The sequence below is a fragment of the Tachypleus tridentatus genome, chromosome 1 (genome assembly GCF_004210375.1).
Source record: "Tachypleus tridentatus isolate NWPU-2018 chromosome 1, ASM421037v1, whole genome shotgun sequence".
Lineage (NCBI taxonomy): Eukaryota > Metazoa > Arthropoda > Merostomata > Xiphosura > Limulidae > Tachypleus > Tachypleus tridentatus.
In genome coordinates, this window is record NC_134825.1 from 31,437,924 (window position 1) to 31,463,139 (window position 25,216).

A 25,216-nucleotide genomic window follows, 5' to 3' on the forward strand; every position below is an offset into this window, starting at 1 on the left:
GCGTGAAGTAGCTTGTTCCTGTTTTATTAAATGTGAAATATTATGAACAACATTTCTTGCAAAAACTGATTTTTTTTTGTTAATAAAGAATTTTAATTTGTACGATTTACTAAAATTCAGTAATTGTTTTTTTGTTGTTTATAGCGCACAGAAGGTGCTGTTCGAAAACAAACGATCATTTGTTGTGACTGAAGCGACGTCTGTTGGTACAGGAAGCTATGCAGGACATTGGATACAATTCAATTTTTCTCGATGGAGCGATTTAAAACAAGCACTACCAATCGTTTTTAAATTTGGACTTTCTGGAATACCTTACGTAAGAAATGCGCTTATTAAATATGTAGGCTTTATCACAACAATGTATTTCAACAGGAATTACTTCTCTAGGTCACAAGTTAAAAGTAAAATGTTAAACACGCTAGAAAATTTTTTTACAGCTAACTTGTTTAATTATGCCTTATAATATACATTTTACTTCATCCTAGAGTCCATTGACTTCGAAACGATTTTCTTTGCAATAATATAATATTAATTTTGTCTTCATTGTCCACGACAACATGTAGTACCTACATAGCTTAGAGATAGGTAATTGTGTTTCCACTTGAAACTTTTGATGCTATTTAACCAGTAAGATTCATTGATAACAATGTTATTTAAACTGTAACCCTGTTTGTTGTACAAAAGCCTTAAAGGAAAATTTGGTTGTACAGTCAATTTCTTATTGAGTCCATAAAAATGTATGATCTTTGGCAATCAATCATATAATAACATCTTTTAGTTTGATGTACCTAATAACGATTTATTTATTATACGAATCAGAATAAATATTGGTTTCAAAAGTTGACTTCTTTTACAGAGCTATGTATTTATCCTTACAGGTGGGAATAAAACTGTGCGGTAGAAATCCCATTCAAGAAGAGGACCTCTGGTTGCGATGGTTTGAACTAGGGGCCTTCTTTCCCTTGTTCGAAATTTGTTTTACAAATGACGATTTGGTAAACTTTTTTTTTTAAATCTCCTATTATACCTTAAAGCTAATGATAAGAATCTTTGTGGAATCCGATAAAATTCCACCAACATAACGATTACAGTTGATAGAAATAGGTATAAAGTTAATATAAAAAAAAATTACACATATGATAAACAATATAATATTGTATGACAATATTAAAATTAAATAAAATTCACTTCTGTATTACAAACTCAGTCATTCAAGTTTTTATTAAAACGTGTGTATAATGGATGTGTTGATAGAGAGAACTGTTAACATTGCTACGCCAAGATCAAAGACTCCTAAAACATTTTGTTTTTCTCTTTATGACCTTTAAAAAATATTTTGTTTACAAGTAGGAGTCTTTCGTAGTTTTATCTGTTTTGTTTGTTTGTTTGATTTTATCATGCTGAATCTGCATTTTAAATAGATGTACATATTTTACTGGGAGCTGAGCAAAGGTTTTGTTGAAGTCCTACGTCGCGTCACCGAACTTCGGTATGAACTCTTACCGTTCCTGTATACACTATTTCATCACGCTCACACTAGAGGGACAACGGTCGTCCGCTCTTTGGTACAAGAGTATGTGAGATTTATCTACCTTTTGTTTTTTTGCTGTCTAACTAAAAGGTATTAAATAAATAAAATGAAAGCACCGTATGTTTAAAGCTACGCACATCAATAATAAATAAATAGCACATGATACACAATGTTTAGAAGTATTATACAAGTAAAATTAATTCTTTGTTTCTAGTAAGAAGTAATTACGTTTGTGTATGTGTGTAATTTGCAACCGGCTACTATGGAAACACTGCAGCAAGCCTTATTATATACACAACCCTAGTATATATTTCCAACAATCATGTTCATGCACGAATTTTATTAGCCGTAAAATATGTTGTTATAATACTTATAGCCTAACTTTATACTCAGAAAATAGAGTTTTACACATTGAATATTTCCTAATGTTAATTTAAGTAGTTATATTTTGTTAATATAATTTATGTTATTCGAAGCGTACATGACATATATAAGTTTGTTTGTTATAGGTTTCCTGATCATAACGCCACATTACGGATAAATACACAGTTCTTATGGGGGTCATCCCTATTATTCACTCCTGTTATGGAAAAGGTACGAACACTCAAAATATTTTCATTTATGTTTGTTATTGATAAAATTTATGTGAAATATATGTCTTGGAAAAGAGAATGTTTGTGTCTATTTTACTTTTGTGCTATGATTAAGTAATTTAGAAAATGGCGTTAATGTGTTACTGTGATTAGTTGACTAAATTATTATTTGCTTCACGTGACCTGTGTTTTCTTCTTTCTTCGCAAACTTCCGGTGATTTAAACGCAACTGATAGCAGAAAAGTTATTTGTTATCCAAAACTTGAATACAGCTGTGGTAAAGGTTTTTGTTTTCTTTTAACGTAACAAAACATTTGATTCTAATATAACCGTTTTGTTTAGTGACGACAATATCAAACAATTTAATAAATATACAGAAAACTGAGATATACATGAAATTATTGTTTTAATTATGAAAAATCGATTCTTTAAATTGTTTAATGTCGTTCTAATTTGTTATTTTAACGTACTCTTTACGTTGCTAAATACTCTACTGAACAAACAATATACTTCTACTATTTAATCCTACAAAATCTTTCCAGACTGTTACTGTGTATACGACAATAATACGGAGGAATAGAATGGTTAAAATAACATGATATTAAATTATACGTGTTACATATGCTGTTATCTATTGAAGTATTTTTTGATACCATAATGTAGATAAAATAGTAATTTTTGATCAATAACACAAAAACATAACGATTCACGTTGTTCTTCATTTGACAGGTATAAAACTGGCTTTATATTAATTTTTATTTGATATAAAATATCCATAACATAACAAAGTTTGAGTATTTCAAATTACTTCTTAATGGATGCTTACAACAATAGTTTCTTAAACATCTTTTCATAATGGTGGTTGTCTGTTTCTACCTCTAATCATTTATATCACGTGAACTTACGAATTAAAAAATTGGCGTAAATACAAAACATTTTCATTTTCTTTCTTTCTTTAACGTTATGCGTGTGGAACTAAATGCTATAGGATATTTTAAGTTGTTATTCAATTATGCTGATATCTCTCAGTAAGAGTATGATACTGGATACGTCTTTTTTATTCTCCAAGGGAGTAAATGAAGTGAAAGCCTTTTTCCCGCAAGGGTTATGGTATGATTATTTCACAGTAAGTAAAACTAATATTTATTTTAACAAACTCTAAATTTATTTCAAAATGAACATGGTAAAACTTAGATTTGACGTTTATTGTAGAAATTAATATGACTTTAAATCATGATACCATTAAATGATCCATATATGTTTTAATTGACTTATGCAATATTGGAAACTTGCTAAAAGTATATAATTACGTTACTTATAGTTTGAAAAGTTTTTAGTATAAAAATGTCTCCTACAAAAACAGTTTTAAAATATTTCAGAAGTACTCTTTAAAAAATTGTTACTGAAAAATAAAGTTTTGTAATTTCCCAAAATAACAAATAATTTGTGTGGATATATTACAACAAACATTTTCATTAATTTTAAGTGGTTTTAACTCGGAAGAATATTAAAAATAATTCATATAATTTACAAAAATATTTAATTTTCCTTTTTCTGTCAAGTTCAAATCTACACATTCGGTAATCTAAGCTGTACATATCGCAGGAATCAATCTTTAAATTTTGAAACCCATGTAATCAATTTACTACTGAACCGCCACGAGAAAGTGAAAAGAAATGTCAAGGAAACAAAAATACTTATTCAAACGGTTTGGCATATCCTGGCGGTTGGAGTGCCCAACTCCCAAATTGAGGGCCACAGGTTTGAATCCTCATCACCGAGCATGCATTCGCGTGAGGACTACTGTTAAAAACAACGAAATAAAGCTCAATATTTTTACTTAATAAAAATGGTTGACCCTGAAACTAGTTGGAAATAGGCCTCATGAGGAAGAAATATTTGAGAAAATGAACTTTAAAATCAAATAGAAGTTTTCTGATATTATATAACAATTAACATATTTTCTGATTGGTTGAAATAATTTGAAGTTAGTATCGTAAAAGAAACTTCGTGAAATACGGTAATTAATTATTAATCTGTAATTTGTATGACACATATTTAATTTTTATACAATTTTTTTCTTTCTCTAAGAGTACATCACCTCATGTAATTTAGTTTTAAGTATTTTATCTATATAAAAGGGTGGATTTTAAACCTAGAAATAAAAATATTCTTTATGGGGTAGTTTGTTTGTTGTGGGGCCTTCCGCTAGTACAGCGGTATGTCCACGGATTTACAACGCTAAAATCAGTGGTTCGATTCTCCTCGGTGGGCTCAGCAGATAGCCCGATGTGGCTTTGCTATAAGAAAAAACGTACTCTTTGTTTGTTTGTTTTTTTAATTTCGCACAAAGCTACTCGAGGGCTATCTGTGCTAGCCGTCCCTAATTTAGTAGTGTAAGACTAGAGGAAAGGCAACTAGTCATCACCACCCACCGCCAACTCTTGGGCTACTCTTTTACCAACGAATAGTGGGATTGACCGTTACATTATAACGCCCCCACGGCTGAAAGGGCGAGCATGTTTGACGCGACGGGGATGCGAACCCGCGACCCTCAGATTACGAGTCGCACGCCTTAACACGCTTGACCATGCCGGGCCTTATGGGGGTAGAGTCTAAATAGTTGGTGAAAGCGCCACATTAAGTCTACTTCGTATTTTACTGTTGCTTTACATTCCTTTAAGGGAGAACGGCTGGACATTGGAGAAAATGGTCAGTGGAAATCCCTTGGAACATCTCTGTATAATATCACTAGACCAGTGAACTTACATCTTCGAGGAGGACAGGTTGTGGTGAATCAGGTGCCTGCTAATAATACTGCTTTCAGGTATGGTTTGAAAATCACATATGTGTTTTTATTATTAATATGACACAAAGCAGATACTGTATATATGTCAGCAATCAATGTCCAAAGCTTACACATTATGTTGTTATTTACAAACAATTGTTGTGAGTGCCTAACAAAATATATATATATATTGTTATTTACTGAGCCCCAGAGTAAAGAAATGACAGAACAGATTGTTATTTACTCGATAACTTTGTGAAAAAGTTTAATGGTGTTAAATCTACAATATCTAAATAAGAAAGAAAGACTGGAAGTTTTGTTGGATTTTATAAATCAGCTAGAGAACTAGCTACCAATGTTTTTTATCGGATGTTTCTGAAAAGTGATAAAAAATAATATTTAATTGATATCATTATGGACATATAAAACGCATTGTTAAACGTCTAAAGTATATTAATCATCTAGTGTGCCATTATTTAACTAAATAGACTTAGATTTTTAACCTGTTGACTGCCAAGTATTTCAGCTGCTACAATACAACTCTAATGCTTCTTCATTTTGAGGGCCTGGCATGGCTAAGCGCGTAAGGCGTGCGACTCGTAATCTGAGGGTCGCGGGTTCGCATCCCCGTCGCGTCAAACATGCTTGCCCTCCAAGCCGTGGGGGCGTATAATGTGACGGTCAATCCCACTATTCGTTGGTAAAAGAGTAGCCCAAGAGTTGGCGGTGGGTGGTGATGACTAGCTGCCTTCCCTCTAGTCTTACACTGCTAAATTAAGGGCGGCTAGCACAGATAGCCCTCGAGTAGCTTTGTGCGAAATTCCAAAACAAACAAACAAACAAAATCTTCATTTTGTAACTTTTTCGTGACGCAATTTTGGATCGAAAGTGAAACAATTTGTAAGTAGGTCAAATGCATGTATGGTGCTGACATCTAGCGTTGAAGCTAGGTATTATTGAGAACGAATTAACTCCTCCGTGGTACTGTGTTACCGATCGGCTTGGACGAGTTATCTCGTCTACGTCATTGAACATGGTTATTATCCATGATATCATTAATAACCTAAATTGCTAAATCTTTAACATTGAACTACACATAAGTATATCTATGGTGTTAAGGAAATTTAATGGTACTGGACTACACCAAAATATATCCATGGTGTGAAGTGAGTTTCATGGTGCTGGACTATATCAGAGTATATCCGTGGTGTAAAGGAAGTTTCATCGTACTGGATTACATCAGTGTATATCCATGATGTACAGGGAGTTTCATGGTACTGGACTACAGTTTATAAGCCACTTATTAGAACTATGAATGCAAGGTGTCAATTCTCATTGTGCCTTGGGCATTAAGATTAGGACGAAGAATAATAGTAAACCCATTATTCGAAGCATTCAAACTTAACTTGCTGTTTAATTTAATGAGCGAGTTTAGATTTAGAAAACATAAGAAAAATGCATTGGACAAAACTATATCACAATAGTTGTCAAGAATGTTCAGAGTAATGTTATGGATGTGCTGTTTTAGTAGGTTTTGACTTTGTCTTGTTATAGCAAATAGAAAATATTATATGATGGAATGTTTGGATAAGGACCACATGTCTATCATAACACTAATGCAGCATTCTAACCGCACATTGTACTCACTAATAATTAGTAAAAAAAAGAACGTTCACAACAATTCTTAAATATTTAAGAAGGCCCACTAAACAAAATCAGAATCGAATAATGTTTCTTGTTATTATTATTTGCTTTTCAAAATAATAAACGTCTATTTTAGCATACGAGTAACAAGGATTAATGGAAATTATTGATGGACAAGAGCGCATGTAACAGATAACGGCATAACACTACTTTTAATGATATAATGTGTTACTTATCCCATATCGTGTTTTATAATCGTAAATGAAGTAACCATATTGTGTTCTCTGTACTGGTTTTCGTTGACTTCTGTTGTTTGTCATTAATTACCTCAAGCCGTCGAAATCGCATGAGATTGCTGGTGGCGTTAGATAGAAGCAGGACAGCTAGAGGATATTTGTTCCTGGATGATGGAGAAACGTTAGGTATGTAAATATATACGATTATGAACTTCGTTAACCACATTTAATTACGTGAGTAACGAAATACAGAGTGCACTACAAATATATTGTGTGGCGTTTACTGTGACAATTAGAGACTAAAGATGAACTCAAGTTCATCAAATATTGGGCAGTAAAAAGATCAGTTAAAGAAACTCGAACCAGCAAATAACTAGTTCATTCACACTTGAATAAATGAAATTTTAAGCATAATGCTAGGTGAATGAAAACTGGCGGCTGACTAGTTTATTCAGTAATTTTAGCTGAAATAAAAACAAAGCAAAAACTAAGCTAATTTACTGATGCTTCGATGTGGAAAAACTGAGCATTTTCTTACATATTCAATATAAATACAACATCAACACGCATCACATGACTACAGTATCATTAGTTTCTCTCCTGTGACGTATATTTCAGGAGATTTTATAAGTTCGCGGGTGGACTTTGGTATATGTATTTATAATATGGTGTTTTTGAATTGTAAGCAAAGCACGCAATTGAAGAAATCGTAAGGAAAAACCGAGATTTTCAAAACTTTTTGTTTGAGTTACATACCTGTATTTGAAGTCACTTATTTTATTAATTTTCTATACAATTAAAGTTTAAAGCCTTTAGTTGACGACCATAACTGGCAAGTTCACGTGCGTGACCCTTTAGAGTGTCGATTTTACTACTAGTAACAGAACGCACTGTAATCTGATTTTTGGAATTAAATACAGTTCTGACTTATTCCGTCAAGAATTATTTTATTTAACTGATTTGTCGTTTAGCGCAAAATTTTACAACGCGGCATGTGAGATATGTCCAAAGCAGAAGTCGAAACCAAGATTTTAGCGTTATAATCTCGCAAACTTATACCTAAGTAGACCGGCATAGCCAGATGATTAGAGCACTCGACTTGCAACCTGAGAGTTGCAAGTTGGAATTTCACCTATTTTTTTATGTTAGAGATAAGTTTTGTTTCTCAATTCCAGGGCCCATGGCCTTAATGGGGCCCATTGATAATTTTATTCTACGTAAAATTACATGGGGTGTGGAACGCTCCAAAATTATTAGTCCAGGACCAACACAACCTTAAATCCACCACTGAATAAACATTTAATAATTGAATTAAGTTTATATATATACATATCACTTTAAGTAACTTAAAATAATGTGTAAACGTGAACTATACGATTTTAATAAAAATCTAACCCACTTTTATCTATAGAGTTCAAGTGCTCGAAAAAATCATATGTCACTGATTTTTTGAAATTTAATTACTTTCAAACAGTTCGCATATTACTAGTTTCTAAAGAAGTCTCTTTGTTTTTTTACTTTTTCAGACTCGTACAAATCAGGAGACTTCTTATATATTATTTTTACTGTAGCCCAGGTAAGTAAGCATAATTTAGTGGTGTTTGTGAGTTCTAGTAGTTTGATGAATCTTATTTAGTAAGCAGATTATGTATAGATGTTTAGTTAACTAAAGAAAACGGACAACTAATAACACAGGATCATGTGTTGCTATATTAAATAAACTCCTGAAAAACTATTAAAAGTCCCATTTTCACATCAAATTACGTTGGAACATGTTGCTCCTCTTTATCTCCCACTCTCCATGTAGATATATATATATATTATTAGAGTAATAAAAATTAGAGTATTATGATTCAAATATTTTATTATTTCAAATTCTATCACTCATACTTATCTTTTATTTTGTACAGCGTAAACGTTGGTAAACTTGATCACAAATAAAGTTTCAAACTTACACAACTAGTAATTTGAGGCGGCGTATTGTTATACTTAGAGCAAATCCTGTCATTTTTTCGCCTATTTTTACCGCAGTTTATTAACTCGAATAATTTGGCATTTTCTATCCCATAACAATCGCTTTTATCATTATAGCGATCGGAGATAAGCGAGAAATGATGATTGGATTATTCGGGTTTAATATTAATAGTACTTTATATAAATACCGCTTAAGAAACCTCTAAATCGATTATTTTTGTAAAAATAAAAACAACTACAAAAAATTTGAAAATTCTCGGCGTCATATCTGAAAGTTTATTTTATTCCACCTTTTGATTTTTATACGAAACATAAACAAACATGTAATTGTTTATTTACATGTAAAAATATATTTGTATAAAAGTTATACAGAAAACAAATCTTGACATCGTTTTATTTCTATTTGAAAACCTGTCAAGAACAAATTGGTTATAAACGCTCATCAAGTGAAACGAGCATTTTTGACAGACTTTGATCAAGTGTATTTCAATCATGTGACAATATATGGGCTTCCGGCACTTCCTCCTACTGTCACTATCAATGGTGGATATTCTCTTTCTCACAGACATCTGATGTGGAATTCAACCTTTAAAGTAAGACATAGTGGCCTTTCACTTTTCTGTGTTATAGTTGAATACGTACGTGATGTAGTTTTGAAGCTGCTGTTTTCTAACACTAAAAATTGTGGTAAACGATTCGTTTACAAATGTAATGCTTTTCCCAATAAAGAAGGTGATGTTATATGTGTCGGTGTTTCCATTTAAGTTCTTTATCACGTAGGCGCTTTTAATTAACAACTATGGTATGCTATTTTACGAGTTTGAACTGAAAAACTTCTGGGTTAAAGATTGAGTTTTGCATTCTGTTAAAACTGGATATCAAGGTTTATCTTTTTTTTTTTTTGTAGTCGTATCGTTGTAGAAGTAAACTAGTAGTGGATTAAATTTTTGAAAAGCTAAATATAATAATTAAATCGAATTTCTCCATACCCTTCTCAAAACTTTATTACATGAATTCCCTAAATACCTGGAAATCCTTATAAAGGGATTTAACCTATGTCTTTTATAATATTACTTCTGAGAAAGGATTGGAATCGTTTACTATTAAAGAAAGAATTTTTATTATGAACAAAACTGAATTTGCAAAATAAATTAAATTTTGAATGTTTTATAATTGCTGGGATATCCAATCAAGTAGTAGTGTTTCTTGACAATTAATGTAGTTTGACATCCAATTTCATAAAATTCGGTTACCAGTGCGTTAAAATGTTCCTTGTGTGACTTCATTTTTTTTTTTTTTTTTAAGAATTTCAAATTATAAGGTAAGTATGGGCTATAAAAATAATTTTCATCTTAGAATATTGTACAAATAAATGTTGTAGATGAATTGTTATGATTTAAGAATGTGTCTAATTTATCTACTGGAAAAAGAATTCTAGTTTTTCAGTGATCAAATTGTCTCGATATATTTTTGTTACAATTTTTGAAATAAAATGATGTCAAATGTATATGATTTTCATGACATGAAAACAGTAGTTAAATCGTTTAGTGAATTATTGAATTGTTTTTTTTTCCAGGTTTTACAAATACAGCATATAATCATTCCTGTTGCTTCAGTAGCTGGAAAAACAGAAATTTCTTGGCAATGGAATTAAAATTGTTAACAATACCCCTGATCAAGTGCTGGAAAATATGGGTCATAATGTTGTAATAAATTTAAACATTTTAACATGTATCAGTGCTACCCATCAGTGTTCACAGGAAAAGTACCCAAAAACTCTGTAAAAAAGCAAGTACACATAAGTGGTCTCCCTTGTAATAACAGGATAAAAATTCAATCTGACTTACCATGTATATATCTAGCTACTGAAAGATCTTGTCCTAAGAAAATTGCAATGTTTACTCAGTGCATTTTAATCATAAAAAAAGGAAAATAAATGTACACAACTCACTTCATACAACCCTCATCCCATAGCATGTTCACTAGAATAATACTTGTTATTAAATGTATTGTTGCACATAATACTTGAAATATGTGTGATTATAATGCAACAGTTATTATTTTAACATTTTATAATGCAGTTGGATGTAAAACACTGATGAAAATTACAAAAATTGAAAGAGTAGAACATCCAACAAAATATAAAATGAGCATCAGGTTTTATACACACGTTTGTGAATGCAGGTTGTAGGAAATAGTTTCTTATGGTAAAATATAATGTTATTGGTTTTTCAAGTTTTGAAAAATTTTATATATATATATATACTTTTTGTATGTTAATTTATTTGAAGCTTTCAATAATATTTGAACAGTTTTTTACAGTTTTAAAATAATATAAACATATCTTATTCTTCATTAATTTGTGCTTTAATAAACTTCGTATGTTAAAATTATTGACAACTTGAACATGCATCTATAGTTGTTTGAAAACTGTTTAAAGTACATTAAAATTAAAATGTAAAATTACAACTTTTATATATGTATTTTTGCATTTGGCATAGTGTGTAATGCATACAAATATTTTTTCATTAAGCATGTTTGAATATTTTTAAAGAAACACCATGAAATATAATAGCTGTAAACATTATATATTATGAGTATCAAATGTTTGCTGTCTTTCTGATTAAGAACAATCAATAAGCACTGACTAGCATTAAAGCAACATTTACACTACAACCAAAAAAAAACTGAATAAGTTGGGGAAAAATGTTTGTTTTGAGATCCTAGTTGATTTTTAATTGAACCAGTATTTGTTTTAAGTTGTTTCCCATACCAAACAAAACTCATGTAAATACAAAAATAACTTGACATTTTATACTTTGTACAGTTAATGTCTTTTCTATTTTTTTAACTTGAAAAACATAATATCTAAGGAAAAAATAAATGCAGCCTGCCCCAAATCTGTGAACCAAACAGGAAATTTAAATGTTTATTTTTGTGAATTGTACACATTCACATCAGTGTAACAATAATTATAAACCATCTATATTTCTAGCAGTTTTCTTCAGCTTTATTTACACTAGGTCAAGGACAGTGTAGTAAAAACCTTTTCATATATAGGAACAATAATGCAATATATACAGTGTATAATAATAGAATATGAGTTTTAGAATAATTTTCTCAGCAATATACTATTCCAGTATAAAGCAACAAACAGAAAATTTATTATGATCCAATACGTCTTACAAGTGGATTGACATACTGTAAAATGGTTTTCTTAATCATGCTAGAACTGGTAAAATACACACTACACTTTCTGTACAATCTTAAAACCTTTATGTTGGGCTTTTAAAAGTTTGTAGAATTCTTACAACCAAAAGACAAGTTACAATTATTATTCTTCTGACATGTTCGTAAAGAAGTCAAACTGGATATTTCAATGTGATCCCAAATGTTCAATAAACGTAAGCGTCACACATATCTTAATGAAAACCTATCATCGGTTTTAAAATGTTTATATTTTGTATTGTGTGTGGCTGATTCATTTAGAATTGTAAGGAAATGTAATAAAAAGAACTGAAACAGTTGTTAAACATTTTAAAATATGCACACTGTGTAAAAGTACAAGTTACTCTTGTCATATTTTATAGAATAATTTAATTTTTCCATATGATTACTTTTAGACTGGGTGACCTAAAACTGATTTGGTCTACAAGGTTTCAAGTAGTATAAGTCTTCCTGTGGATATGTCTACATTTCAGTAATGAGTTGTATAGATTAATTAATACTTACTCAGCTCCTTTAGAGACTGGGTCTTTACATGATGTCTTATCTTTAATTTGTCATCAGTTATAGTATCTGTGAAAGTTGAGATACTGATCATTCTAATAAAATTTCATGTTTTGTTTTGGTTGTGCATGATTTGATTTGATCAACATGTGAAAAGCTCTTTAATAACATGAATATAAATGCAATAATTTAAACTTAGTATAAATTTATTTTTCTTTTCTTTGGCATAATAACAGGACTTTTAATAATAGTACCATTTATATCAGAATAGAAACAGTTTAAAAGTAACTTCTTGTTATTCACAGAAGCTTGTAAAGATAGATATTTTTAATTAGTTTTCTATTAAATATGAACTGACATTGAATTAATTTGAACTGATTAAGGGAGGTGAATAGGTAAGACTATCCTTTAACAAAATAGTTGTTTTGTTAAAATGGCAATTAACATTTCTGGAATATCTGAAACCACAAGATGATGCCATATATCTCCTGTTGAGTAGTTACAATATCTTTTCAATACTCAGCTCACTTGAAACATTCTTCATAGGTTTTGAACATTTAACTTCATGTTACATAGAATTATTAAATACAAAAGTAAGCTCTCTTTTCTTTAATGATTTTTAGCAGTTCTTTTACAAGCTTCTACTTGACAACCAAATAGATTTACTCTTACATTTTTAACACCCAATGAGAGATCATTTTTTAGCAAAGAGCAACATGATTCTTCATACTTATCTCGATCTCATTTAAACTGTCTGCTTTGTTTCATGCTAATTTGTGTTGCTTGCTGTTGAATTTTACTGCAAAGCTGTACACTGGAGTATCTGCACACTGTCCACCACTACAAAGTAAACCCTGGATTTAAGCTCCATAAATCCATAAACTTATCTCTGGCCCATAGAAGACAACTGATGTTGACTGGAAAAATACCTTTCCTGGTATTACTCATTGCACTTGTTGACAAGGGCACTGGATACTAAAAAATAGTAGCACACTGCATGAAAATTATCATAAAATTATATGTTAGACAGTCAACAGTGAAGTTATCATTTCTTTGATACCACTTTTTCTAATGTCCTCTTTAATTTACCCATGTCTATAAAAATAATCAAACATAGAGCCCTAAGTCATTGTAAAAATCTTGGAAAAAAACAAGCAACTTGGAAAAATTGGGCCTTTTCTCAGGTGCAGACACCCAGCAGAGGGTCATCAACTCATACCTGTAATAATGAAGTTAAAGAATTAGTGTGAAATCTTGTTGTTCCATACAATATTTTTTATAATGTCCAATAAATACAATTCCTGGAAGTTGAATGAATACCATTATGATTACTTTATATGGTATCATTAATAAATATGGTATGATTAAAGTATAATTTTATTGAAATTTAAAAAAATAAGAATTGTCAATGAAAACTAATATAAGCCCATTTTTCAATAAAGCCTCAATTTGCAACTTCAACTGCACTGTCAATGCTTTTGGCTTATACAGTTTACTTGAGATTTATTGTTAGTTATAAATAATTAATTCTACATACTTAGAGCTGACTGCTAGTTCACAGGATGTTTATTTTTCAGCTCTGGCTTGTTAATAATTTATATGATAGTTATTGTTAACTATAAATGCCTAACTCTAAATATACCACTAACTACTTGTTCACTCAATATGTATTGTTACTTCTGACTTATTTAACAGCTTATGACATTTATAATTTCCTAATAGTGTCATTATTTCATTACTGTAACTAGCCTATTAGTGGTAATCATAAAGTGAAACATCTTTTATCAATCTACATGTTACTTACTAAAACACAGAATGTGACACAAAACTGGACAAAATTTGCATTAGTTTATGGCACTATGTACTAGAATTTTTCAATTCTGCTGGATTTATTTTGAATTAAGATATTTAGAGTGTTAACAAATACTGAAAATAAATTTACACTTATGCAAAACTCAACAAAAAAAGGTTTATTGATGTTTTATACTGGAATACATTATAACTAGGTAATGTCCAAAAAATGTCTGCACTCACAACTTATCAGGACAGTTGATAGGCTGAGAAAGTCTGTAGCCATCTCGAAGTGATGCTCCCATTTCAAAAGGATCTATATCTATGTAAGGCTGGTGGCCAAGGGTCATTAGTTCCCACAAAGTGACCCCAAATGACCACTGAAATAAAAATATGAAAATGGTCTGCATAGAAATGAACTAAAATAGTGTAATAACTTGATTAGAAAATACCTAGTCCTATAGAGTGAGAAACATGTTTAAAAATAAAAACTTCATAGTTTAACTTCATAGCCAATAAATATTTGTATGAAATAGAAATGTATGTGTGTGTGCGCGCATCTAATTTTAATGATTACTAAAAAAAAAAAGTCACATGAACAATATTTACATGAAATTACACAAGAGAAGTAAGATACATCTAAACTATTTTACAAGGGTGATAAGTGAGCTGCCATTTTTCAATTTTTTTTTCCAAGAAAACTATTTGAAGAAGTGAAGAAAAAGTTGTTTAAAACATCCATTGTTTCTAAGCATTTCGTTCAGAATCCAACAAAATCTTGAATACTTACAACATCACTTGCTACAGAAAATTCCTTGTTTAGTAAGCTTTCTAGTGCAAGCCACTTAATGGGCCTGTTTTCATTGTCACCAAGACAGTGGTAGTCACTTGAAAATAAATCACGAGAGAGAGCATTATCTGTTATCTTCACATGTAACCTGTCATCCACTCTGAAATTAAGAAACATCAATACTCTTAAACAGTTAGCTCAATGAATAATGAACTTTGAACAACAGCACGTGCAGATTAAAGCTAGGACTAACTGAGTTTCAGTAATAACAATTTCAAACTGCCATGTGATCATATAGTAGGACGTATAATAGGTGCTGAATGCAGTGATTGTCAATGGCTATAGTACTAAGTAACAATACATTAGTGTTTAGATAATAGTTGTTGAAAAGCAATATTAAAAAAAGTAATAAACAAATTTAATGTTTTACTTTTTATTAATTTTTGATGCAGTTTTCATTCAGGCTACCATTAATTACCATGCTGCTGTTTAAACCAAACAGGAGTACATTTTATATTATTGACATTCTTCTAGGAAGAGTTATAGATTTGACCAACTGAGTTTTTTTGCCAAGTATGCATTAGATTTTCATTTTAGGTTATTATTATATTAATATTCAATTAATATGAGTATTTTCAATATATGTTATAAATTACTCCTACAGTGTTAAACTTAATAGAGCTGTTGCATTACTTATAAAAGCTGGAAGCTTAAGTTTTAAGTAAAATCCTATTTTGTTTTTACAAGTATAGTAATTTAAACTAGTAATTCAGCTCAATTTAAGAAATTATATAAACAAAGCCCAAGGGATAATAGTTTACTTCACAGAAAACAAATATGTTACTTACACACAGTTTCTGGTGGCTAGGTCACCATGAATAATCTTCTTCTTGTGAAGATAAATCATTCCTTGCACAAGCTCAATTGCCATGCCAACAAGGTCCTGGGTTAGGAGAGTCTGTGAAAGAGAACAAGTTTTATTAAGTTTGTTTTGTTCTCTTATTCAACTACTAGAAGCAACATTTATTGATTTTTTTTTATTTTAATATAATTTAAACTTATTTTATCACAAGATTTACCATGGGATTTGGATAAAAAAAATGCTCTCCTAACAATAAGAAAGACTTAGATTTTGTGAGTTATTTTAGCTTACATGAAAGTGGCCTTCAACTGAAAACCTGCATTTTTGAAGAAAAAGCTTTAGGTTCCCTTGATTCATAAATGGGTAGACCAGAAGAGGGTGCTGCACATTATCCATACATATGGCAATGATTGGTAACACATTCTTATGATTTGTTCCAAACATTCTCATTCCTTCAAACAGAAGCAGTGAGATCTGGTCTTTAGATGCCTGCTCTGAAAATAAAAGGTGCTGTCAACATATATAAGAATAAATAAAAAATGATATTATATTTATTTATTGTGTTTATTATAAAATGATTCACAAACAGAACAGTATTATCAATGTGTACAATTCTTTTTTGTTACAAGAATAGTTATAATGCCAGAAGCAGAAGACTGAGAAAGGTGTTGTTTATTTGAAGTATTATGAGACATTGTGAAATGATTCTATGTAGTTTCAAGTGTTTTGAAGGGTTAGTGTCTGATAAACAATTAAACATTAAGTACTGAGAAATGGAAGTTGTTAAGAAAGAGTTCTTAACTGTTCAATCAATTCACTAGGTGTGCACTTATAGTTTTAACATCTCACTGAGGTAGTAAGTCAGAGAGTTTTACATTTGAAGAAGTTGTTGAATTCTGATCACCCATTTTGTGTTTTACAACTTAGATATTTTGCTGAGGAATTCTATATTACAAGCTATCTATTCACTATGGTTCAGAACTTACCAGACACAGTTTTGACAAATGTTGTCTGTTTCATGCAATTTCCATCATCTATCAATACACCATGATAAATTTGGCCAAATGTTCCTTTGAATTAACAAGAATAAAAATATTAAAATTGATAGAAAAACAGAACTTTGCAGCTGGTTTTAATGTACCATCACCTTTAGCAAATGGTACATGGAAATCAATAAAGTTTTTACATAATATTTAAGTATACTAATACTCATTAACTATTAAAGTCAAATTAAAATCTCATATGCTTTCTAAAAGTAATTTATTTTTGCCTTGCTCTCAATGACTAAAATATAAAATATTTATGTAATTTTTTTCCTTAAGTAATGATTAGTGGCCAAACACACTGAGATCTCAATTAAATTATAAAATTGTTGATATGATCTTTGAAAGTATACTTAGACATGCACTTTTAATATTTAAAACTATGTTCTGAGTAACTCCATAACTCTGATTCTATTTTTCAATAAAGGATTGTTAAACAATATGCAACATTGTGTTTCTGAAAAAAAAACAACGTTAATCAGGAGAAAATCTGTAGAATAAGTAATAATTTTGTGCATTAGATTGTAACAGTAATAATTAATTAATCAATGGCTACTGGTGTATATTAGCTGCTAGATGCATAATTAGTTTTTACTATGGTTGGCCTTATATAAATAAACCTTTATAAAAAAATCAAGCATTACATCATACCATTCAATTTTAATAAACTATTTATACAAAATGAAATCATTAATATAATGTTTTAAATGCAAGTTAAAGCAAATAAAAATAATTTCTGATAAGCTATCATTACGATATACAAAGAAAAAAGATTAATCACACTGTATCCTTTGAAAATATTTTTTTCATGGCTTATTAACACTGAATATAAGAAAATACTTCAGAAAGAATTTACTATAAGGTAATTTTTCTTTAGTATGTTTTGTGTGTTAACATTTTACATTTTTTCATTGTATTGTAAGGTAATACTTTTTATCAGCAACACTTACTTTATAGTAAAGGCATTCAAATAGTAACATAATTGGTTTATAATGTATTTTACTTGAAGTTTTAAAATCAGTAAAGTTAATTAAATTTGCAAATTAAATTTTAATTGTTCTAAGTAGCAAAAATATGCTAAAAATAACAAAACAGTAAACAAGGATGAAACTTCAATGTAGACTGTCAGTAAAGAAAGTATTTAAGTAATTTTTCACCTTCATTACCTACTTAACTGGGTCATTCAACTAGAGCACAACATATACTTTCTTGAGGGAAAGAGTCCTGTAAAATATTTGTTTTGTTTTTTTCAAACTTGCACAAAGCTACATAGGAGTTATCTTCACTACCTGTTCTTAATTTAGCAGCATTAGACAAGAGGAAAGACAGCTAGTCAATACCATTCATCACCAACTCTTAGGGGCATTGTTTTACCAGCTAATAGAGATTTATCATTACCTTTTAATGGCCCCATTGATGATAGGGTGAGCATATGTTTAGTGTAATGGGGATCCTCTTGTAAAGAGAAATGCTAAGTAGAGGTGAATAACAATATTTAACACTGGTAGAATCAAGTGGATAGTACCTATGAGAACCAAATATGGATAGTACCTATGGATAGTACCTATTGGAATGACCAACAGTAATATTGATAGTACCTATGCTCCAAGAAAATAATTTTGTATATAATGCTTAGTTCTCTCTTAGTTCTCTCAGCTCTCATACCTTTACAAGTTCAGGTCTTCAGTCTGATAAGTTAAATTATTAGTTTAGCACCCAGCACTTATTGTGAACTTTTGAAGGTGAGAAAAAGGTCCAGGTATGTTCGCTATTACAAGTAAAAAAAATAGTAATTGCATTAAAAAAAAGTCCTTGATATGATAAGCTCAAAATTTCATACTTTTACAAAACCTAAACCTCAAATTTGCAGATATTGGGGGGTGAGCCATACCATCTGACCAGCATGAACATATAAAATTATTGTACATCTCACAATATAATTGGCCAAGAAATAATATCATCAAGGAATGCAATCCTGATTGGGTTATAATGAACAAAATGTTATCAGATGCTTATAGTAGAAGCATCTACCCTGGGGCACTGTAGTTACCTCAAATAACCAAAAAAAAGTGGTGAATATACATGGTGACCTTAAGGTAAGTCCATCATAATGTCATCTGATCATGTTATACAATTCCAAAATTGCAAAATGGTCAGAGAAAATCATCCATCAGTAGATCAATATTGAGAAACCCAAAAAAGGTATATAAATAATATTTTCCTTATTTCTTGCCCAAAACTGTAATGATGAAGAACTCTTATGTATTTGTAATATTTGTGTAATAAAATATTGTGAATTAAAGTCTATTGTTATTAGACACATCCTGAATATTTTACCTTCTTGTAGCTTCTCATGTAAAAGTATTCTCTTCCTTTCAACATCTATCTCACTAATCTTTTCTGTGAGTTCAGATGCTCGTAAATTGTTTACTTGTACTGGTGGATTAATTGACAAAGGAGGCAGGCGTCGAAAACTAGAGTAGCCTAAAAATAAAGGAATAAATATTATTAAAGTTTTGTTCTAGCCAGAAAGTATATTAATTTAAACAATAACAGTAATTTAATTACACAATATATACATGTGTACATTATATAATGAACTATAATTGAATGAACCAGTACTGAGTTTACAAGAAGACTGAATTTAACAAACAAATGTATGAACTAAGAAACTCACTTTCTACTGTGTTTGCATTGTTTGGTGTGTCTACTCTAAGGAAGGTCTGGCTTTGAGAGGAAACATTCCTTGGCGAATCTCTTCTGTAACTGTCAGCAACAAAGATAAAGCAGAGAGTTTTCTAATATCATACCTAATGAGATGTTAAGTGTACAAAAAATAACAATAATTTACACTTGAAAAAAATTGAACATTAAGACTACTTTTCAAAGTTAAGTAAAGCAAAATATTGTTACCCACATAAGGTTTCGCCTATTACTTTAAGTCATAAAATAAACTCTACTCATGCACCCTCACAGCAAATCCAATATTTTCAGAAAATATCAGGCATTAGTATGAGGTAATAATTTTTGGAGTGTATTAAAACACTCACTTCAGATTCACAATATGATATTAAGTTTTATCAAGTAAGAATCAAGGCAAGGGCATCAGGCAAAAATATGAAAACAAACTAACTTAGCTTGCAATAGCCACATAACCTTGAAATGACAAAGTTTCTTAGAAAAAGAAAAACAATTTCAGTTCAACCTACAAAACACAGGCAAGAAGAACACCATTCTCTAGCAAAAGGTAAGCAAACATTTGTTATTGTTTCAGAGAATGTTTAGGCAGAGGAAACTGCATTGGATTTGAAATGTTTATGAATTGCATCTACCCATAGTTGTAGACTGACTGAAGGTACTGAAACAGGCATTCATCAATCCTTCAGTGATGAAAACATTGTCTTATAGTAGTTCAAAATGTTATCCCCAACTCACCAAGCAAATGCAGTCTAAAATGTTTAACCATTCAAGTAAACATTTGAAAGGAGAAAAGTACCATTACAATATGCAACCACATATCTAGACTCTGAAAAAAAATTATAATTCACAACTTTCTCATTTCTTTCTTTCTTGATTACTTAATAAGTGTACTGCTAAAGTCCATTTTTGAAGTAATATTTTTCATAATTATATTTCAGGTTCTATGGTCTATAAAAGGCTATTTTATTCATTCAACAATTAGAACAATCTTAGTTTGAAGTGAAGAAAAAGTGCTAGATTCTTTGTTTAAAACAGATTCCACTTTTAAAATTACCAGACATTTTTTAGATCTTCAGTTACTGCTTTTCCTCACCTCCATTACTTATTGCTAAGTTGACATTTGTGACAGTGATACTGCATTTTGTTAAACCATTTCCTTCTTAAGTTCTCAGTTTGTTTTTAATACAAGTAAACATAATTCTAGTGGCAGAGCCTACATAGTCCTCCACAGCAGGACACATGAATTTATAGATAAAAAATAATTCACTTTTAGAAATGATAACCTTACAATGAAATACATCTCTCATTCTCAATTACACACTGAAATTGTTTCTGTGTGCACACTTTATTTGGGACAGATATCAAGTCCTGTATAAAACATTGTTATACAAATATGATGGTAACACTACTAAATTGGTTCTTTAGAAAAATCTAATTTTAAGACTCTAGATGTAGTCAGTTTATTCAATAATTGACTATTATTACCACTATTGAAAAAATTCTTAATTAATGTACTTATTTTCAAACATTTCTGTAAGTATAATTCATTAAAATGGTCACTAAATTAATTTTAAAACCTGAAGGAACAAAACTATTAAAATAAGCATATAACCAACCTCCTCACAGTAAAGCCACTTTATGATGCATACCAGTTTCAACATAGCTTACTGATTATGTATTATTACATCCAAGTAAGTTAAACTAAAATTCATATTCATGCTCAATTGTGAATTTTATATTTGGGTGTTATAACTCGTTAAATGTTATGAAATGTCTTGAAATTGTTTTTTGTAATAGGTCAAAGAAAAACTAATATAAGGAGCTGTAAATTTTAGTCCCATACTGACCTCATCAACTCAAATGTTAAAGGCATGATAATTTAACTCTGGTGAAAAAAACCCAATGTAGTCCTAGGTTTGTTTCACATTAATTTTAAATTTTAAGTGCAAGAATGTTAAATGCAGCCATATGTATAACTTTATACAGGCCTCAGCTGGATTACTGTATGGAGTTTTTCCAATAAAAATATCCACATAATGAAAAGATATTTGAGATAGAATGATACTTGGTTTACATAGCCTAAGCTACAAAGACATGCAAGACTAACTTAACATTTTGCACTTCTATCTCTCTTGGCTGCACAACATTTAGGGGTAAAGTTGACCTAGATATTTAAGATTGTTAGGGTTTGTAACAAATTTGCCTAGATGTGCAACAGTTCATTCTCAAGAAATACAAATTACAATACTGACATCAACATTAAAATTCCAGTTTGAGATATTTTTTCTCAAAAATAGTTTAAGTTATTTCATCTTACATGTGGCTATGAGAGTATATATACACTGAAATTGATTTTTATGGTATGGTTGAGTAATTAAAAAATTGCAGATGTGTCTTTGTTCATGAATATTTGTTTTCAAACTTTTCTTTGCACATGTTCTGTTCTGTGTAATTATTACCTTGTTTTAATCCTCTAATAAAACTTAAGTTATATGCAACAGTGATGATTCCAGAAAGCTTATACTTTCTTAGTCTGGTTAAGTTTTTGCACCATCAGTCATACCCAAGTAAAGTTATATTTGTCTTGCATTTTAATTCATAAGTGACAGATTAGATGCTTATAAATATTTTATAAAATGTCCTTTGTATGAATTAAAACTGTTACTCCAGAATACAGTTATCAATCAGTTAGATTAATTTCGAGAATGTAGAATAGTTGTATTGTTTTCATGGACAACACACCACTTGAAAATAGGAAAGAATATCATAAGTTTACTATCACTTTTGTACTAATTGTATAGGCTCATGTAAGTTGATTATAACATTTTTTATCCTTATAATGATTCAAGACTATAATTATTAGAAAAATACATAAAGTTAAATACTCCAAAATTCAGCCATGATTAACAATCTCAGTTACCAGTCTTAATAGTCTGAATGGCCACTACCATCAATTGTTTCCAGATCTGTTATGGAACTAAACACATGCTAGCCCTTTTATTTTCTTGATCTTAAGTTAACTAGAAACCTCAAACTGATATTTTTAAAGCTTAAATGAAGATTTAACAATGAAAGTTTTTGTTATTTTGAAAGATATAAAGTTTAATAACCCATGTAATTTGATGAATATTTTAGTTCTTACAAATGAACTCTTTCAAGTAAAAAACTTATTAACAATTTAGCCTCAAAACACTGTTTGGGTTTCTACTTTCCTACAGAAACGTTTAGAAGGAGTAACAACCAAAGAGATATTTCAGAGAGACTTTCTGAAGAAGTTGCAAAACAAAATTTGATTTTAAAACAAGAACCATCCAAAGTAACTACAAACTAAATATTACAATGCTAAACTATGTCCAAACACACAGTTTACTGTAGACAATTCTATTTTTTTTTAAATACAAGATATAAATACATAAGAAATAGTTTTTAAAATGAGCTAAAGAACCACAAAAGTTTATTGAACCTAAATAATTCAAACAAATATTATATACATACACATACATTAATATGGTTATAGAATTAAAGAGTTCTGACTTAATAACCTTTAGTATACCAGAATTAAGACTGAACAAGAAGTTCCAAAATAGAAAGTCCCAGAAATGAAAGATTTCAAACACTAACTTACTTGGCGGTATGGCTCCTGCGTGCATTTTGGCTCCGTATGTAGCAAGCTGTTGCTACTGCTGTCATTACAACAATTAAAACAGTTGCACATCCAACAGAGATGTAAAAAGAACTTGTAGATGCAATTACAGGTGAAGAACCTGACATACAGAAAAGGTACAATACAGTTTTTAATATTGTTCTCAAAATGTTAATATTTTTCTTTATTTTCAATATGTTTCTGATAGACTTATTTCTCATAGTTATAGATATTCTTAATTTTCCTGCCCTCTTGTGCACAAAGTTTTGCTAACTGCTAGCCTTGAACGCTCTTCTAATTTTGTGTGGTTCAGCTGTAAAAATCAGCATATACACCCTTCCACTAACAGAAATGCAACACATTCTCCTATTACAACTGACTCCCTATAGGCAATCTAACCCAATTTCTATTTCAAGGTTAGGCACAAAGAGTGATGTTGGAAATGGGAACAACAGGTGTGAGGGGAGGTAAGAATCTATTGGAAATACATCTTCTATGTAAGAAAATGTCAACTTCCAGTATGGTTACTTACTTCCTCTCACAGTTACAGCTAGAATCCCATAATGAGAAGATTCTGGGTTATGTGTCATTATGGCCAGTACTAAAAGGTAAAGCAATAAAAGTGTTAAATGACATGTAGCAAAAGTGTAATAACAACACGCCAGGATGACTAACAGGTAGTTCAAACAGTAGTGTTAGTCACCTGAAGTTGGCCTTTCCAGTCCTGGTGTCGAGTTATTTAATGTTCTGGCCATTTTACAATGTAAAATTGAACTAGATAGATTGAGACTCTGAAAAGGGAACCACAATTAAAAAGGTGTAATGAATAAATATCAAACACTTAAATGAGGTTAAAAAGATTAACGGCCATTAAAAAACTAAAAACTTTATTAAGGTGGACAGTGTCACCATCACCAATAACACTGTCCAATCTTACAGACAAACCCTGGAACAGAACATGTTCAAAATAGTACAGTCGTTGAGAGTCGTAATGACGGCAGGAAAGTAAAATGTGGCTTACAGTGATTTGAGTGTTACACAAATTACACACTGGTGCATCAGTTCCAGATAAAAGAAAACAATGAGTTAAAAAACTGTGACCAATGCATAGTCTAGTTAGAACAACTTCCTCCTCATGGAAGCTAAATGGCCAAAGCCCAATATAGAGTTTTATTAGAAAAAGCTTGTTGTCACGTTTCTCACTCCAAGTGGACTGCCAGCTGGCACGACGCCGAGCCTTCAATACAAAACCATAGTTCATGTACGGAATAGGCACAGTAGTGATAGTGCCAGAGCAGATAGATTTAGCTGTCATGTCTGCTAGCGCATTCCCATGAATACCAACGTGGCCTGGTATCAAGAAAAACTGGATAGAAGTAGATGTTAATGAGAAATGGGCCAGTCAGTTTTGAATATTAGAGAGAACAGGGTTAGAGCCAACATGAAGCGAGTCCAAGGCCAGCAGAAAACTAAGGGAGTCAATATAAATAGTGCAGTCAGAGTACTGCTCAGCTTCAATATGATCCAGGGCAAGAGATAAGGTGTACAATTCAGCAGTGAACACAGAAGCTGTAGAGGGATTCTGTGCGCAACCACCGAACCGCAATAAACCATGACAGAGCCCACAGAGTCACCTGATTTTGAACCATCCGTATAAATTGGAATAGAAAGGTTGTTTGAAAGATGTTCAGTAAATAAAAGACAGTACTTCCAATTGGGAGTATCTGCCTTTTTCAGATGACTTAAAGAAAGGTCACATTTGGGGGCTGTAATAAGCCATGGGGGGATGGGCTGACCAGTGGATTCTGCAATGTTTTCCAAGGACAGACCCAATTCATCCAATTGCACCTGGATGCAAAGGCCAAAAGGAGCAATGGCAGATTGTCTGTTTT

The 25,216-nt window shown here is 30.8% G+C and overlaps 2 protein-coding genes across 9 annotated transcripts in view; one reads left to right on the forward strand and one right to left on the reverse strand.

Annotated features, from left to right (window-relative positions):
* LOC143245195 (maltase-glucoamylase-like) overlaps window positions 1–12,613 on the forward strand; it is a 33,934-nt gene extending 21,321 nt beyond the window's left edge. For 2 of the 3 annotated variants that reach the window (XM_076491254.1, XM_076491264.1), the window contains 10 exons: window positions 145–316; window positions 879–995; window positions 1,422–1,573; window positions 2,041–2,125; window positions 3,194–3,250; window positions 4,809–4,951; window positions 6,890–6,978; window positions 8,319–8,368; window positions 9,186–9,359; window positions 10,343–12,613. In XM_076491254.1, the coding sequence (XP_076347369.1) occupies window positions 145–316; window positions 879–995; window positions 1,422–1,573; window positions 2,041–2,125; window positions 3,194–3,250; window positions 4,809–4,951; window positions 6,890–6,978; window positions 8,319–8,368; window positions 9,186–9,359; window positions 10,343–10,420 (1,117 nt within the window). In that variant the 3' untranslated portion in view covers window positions 10,421–12,613. The remainder of the gene's footprint in view (window positions 1–144; window positions 317–878; window positions 996–1,421; window positions 1,574–2,040; window positions 2,126–3,193; window positions 3,251–4,808; window positions 4,952–6,889; window positions 6,979–8,318; window positions 8,369–9,185; window positions 9,360–10,342) is intronic. The other variant, XR_013025501.1, reaches the window with a different exon arrangement.
* A 70-nt stretch (window positions 12,614–12,683) lies between these two features.
* LOC143245207 (tyrosine-protein kinase RYK-like) overlaps window positions 12,684–25,216 on the reverse strand; it is a 148,169-nt gene continuing 135,636 nt past the window's right edge. For all 6 annotated transcript variants that reach the window (XM_076491310.1, XM_076491289.1, XM_076491317.1 and 3 more), the window contains 9 exons: window positions 23,307–23,445; window positions 19,659–19,747; window positions 19,319–19,465; window positions 16,925–17,008; window positions 16,230–16,432; window positions 15,925–16,034; window positions 15,077–15,236; window positions 14,530–14,666; window positions 12,684–13,714 (listed from right to left, as the gene is read on the reverse strand). In XM_076491310.1, the coding sequence (XP_076347425.1) occupies window positions 13,603–13,714; window positions 14,530–14,666; window positions 15,077–15,236; window positions 15,925–16,034; window positions 16,230–16,432; window positions 16,925–17,008; window positions 19,319–19,465; window positions 19,659–19,747; window positions 23,307–23,445 (1,181 nt within the window). In that variant the 3' untranslated portion in view covers window positions 12,684–13,602. The remainder of the gene's footprint in view (window positions 13,715–14,529; window positions 14,667–15,076; window positions 15,237–15,924; window positions 16,035–16,229; window positions 16,433–16,924; window positions 17,009–19,318; window positions 19,466–19,658; window positions 19,748–23,306; window positions 23,446–25,216) is intronic.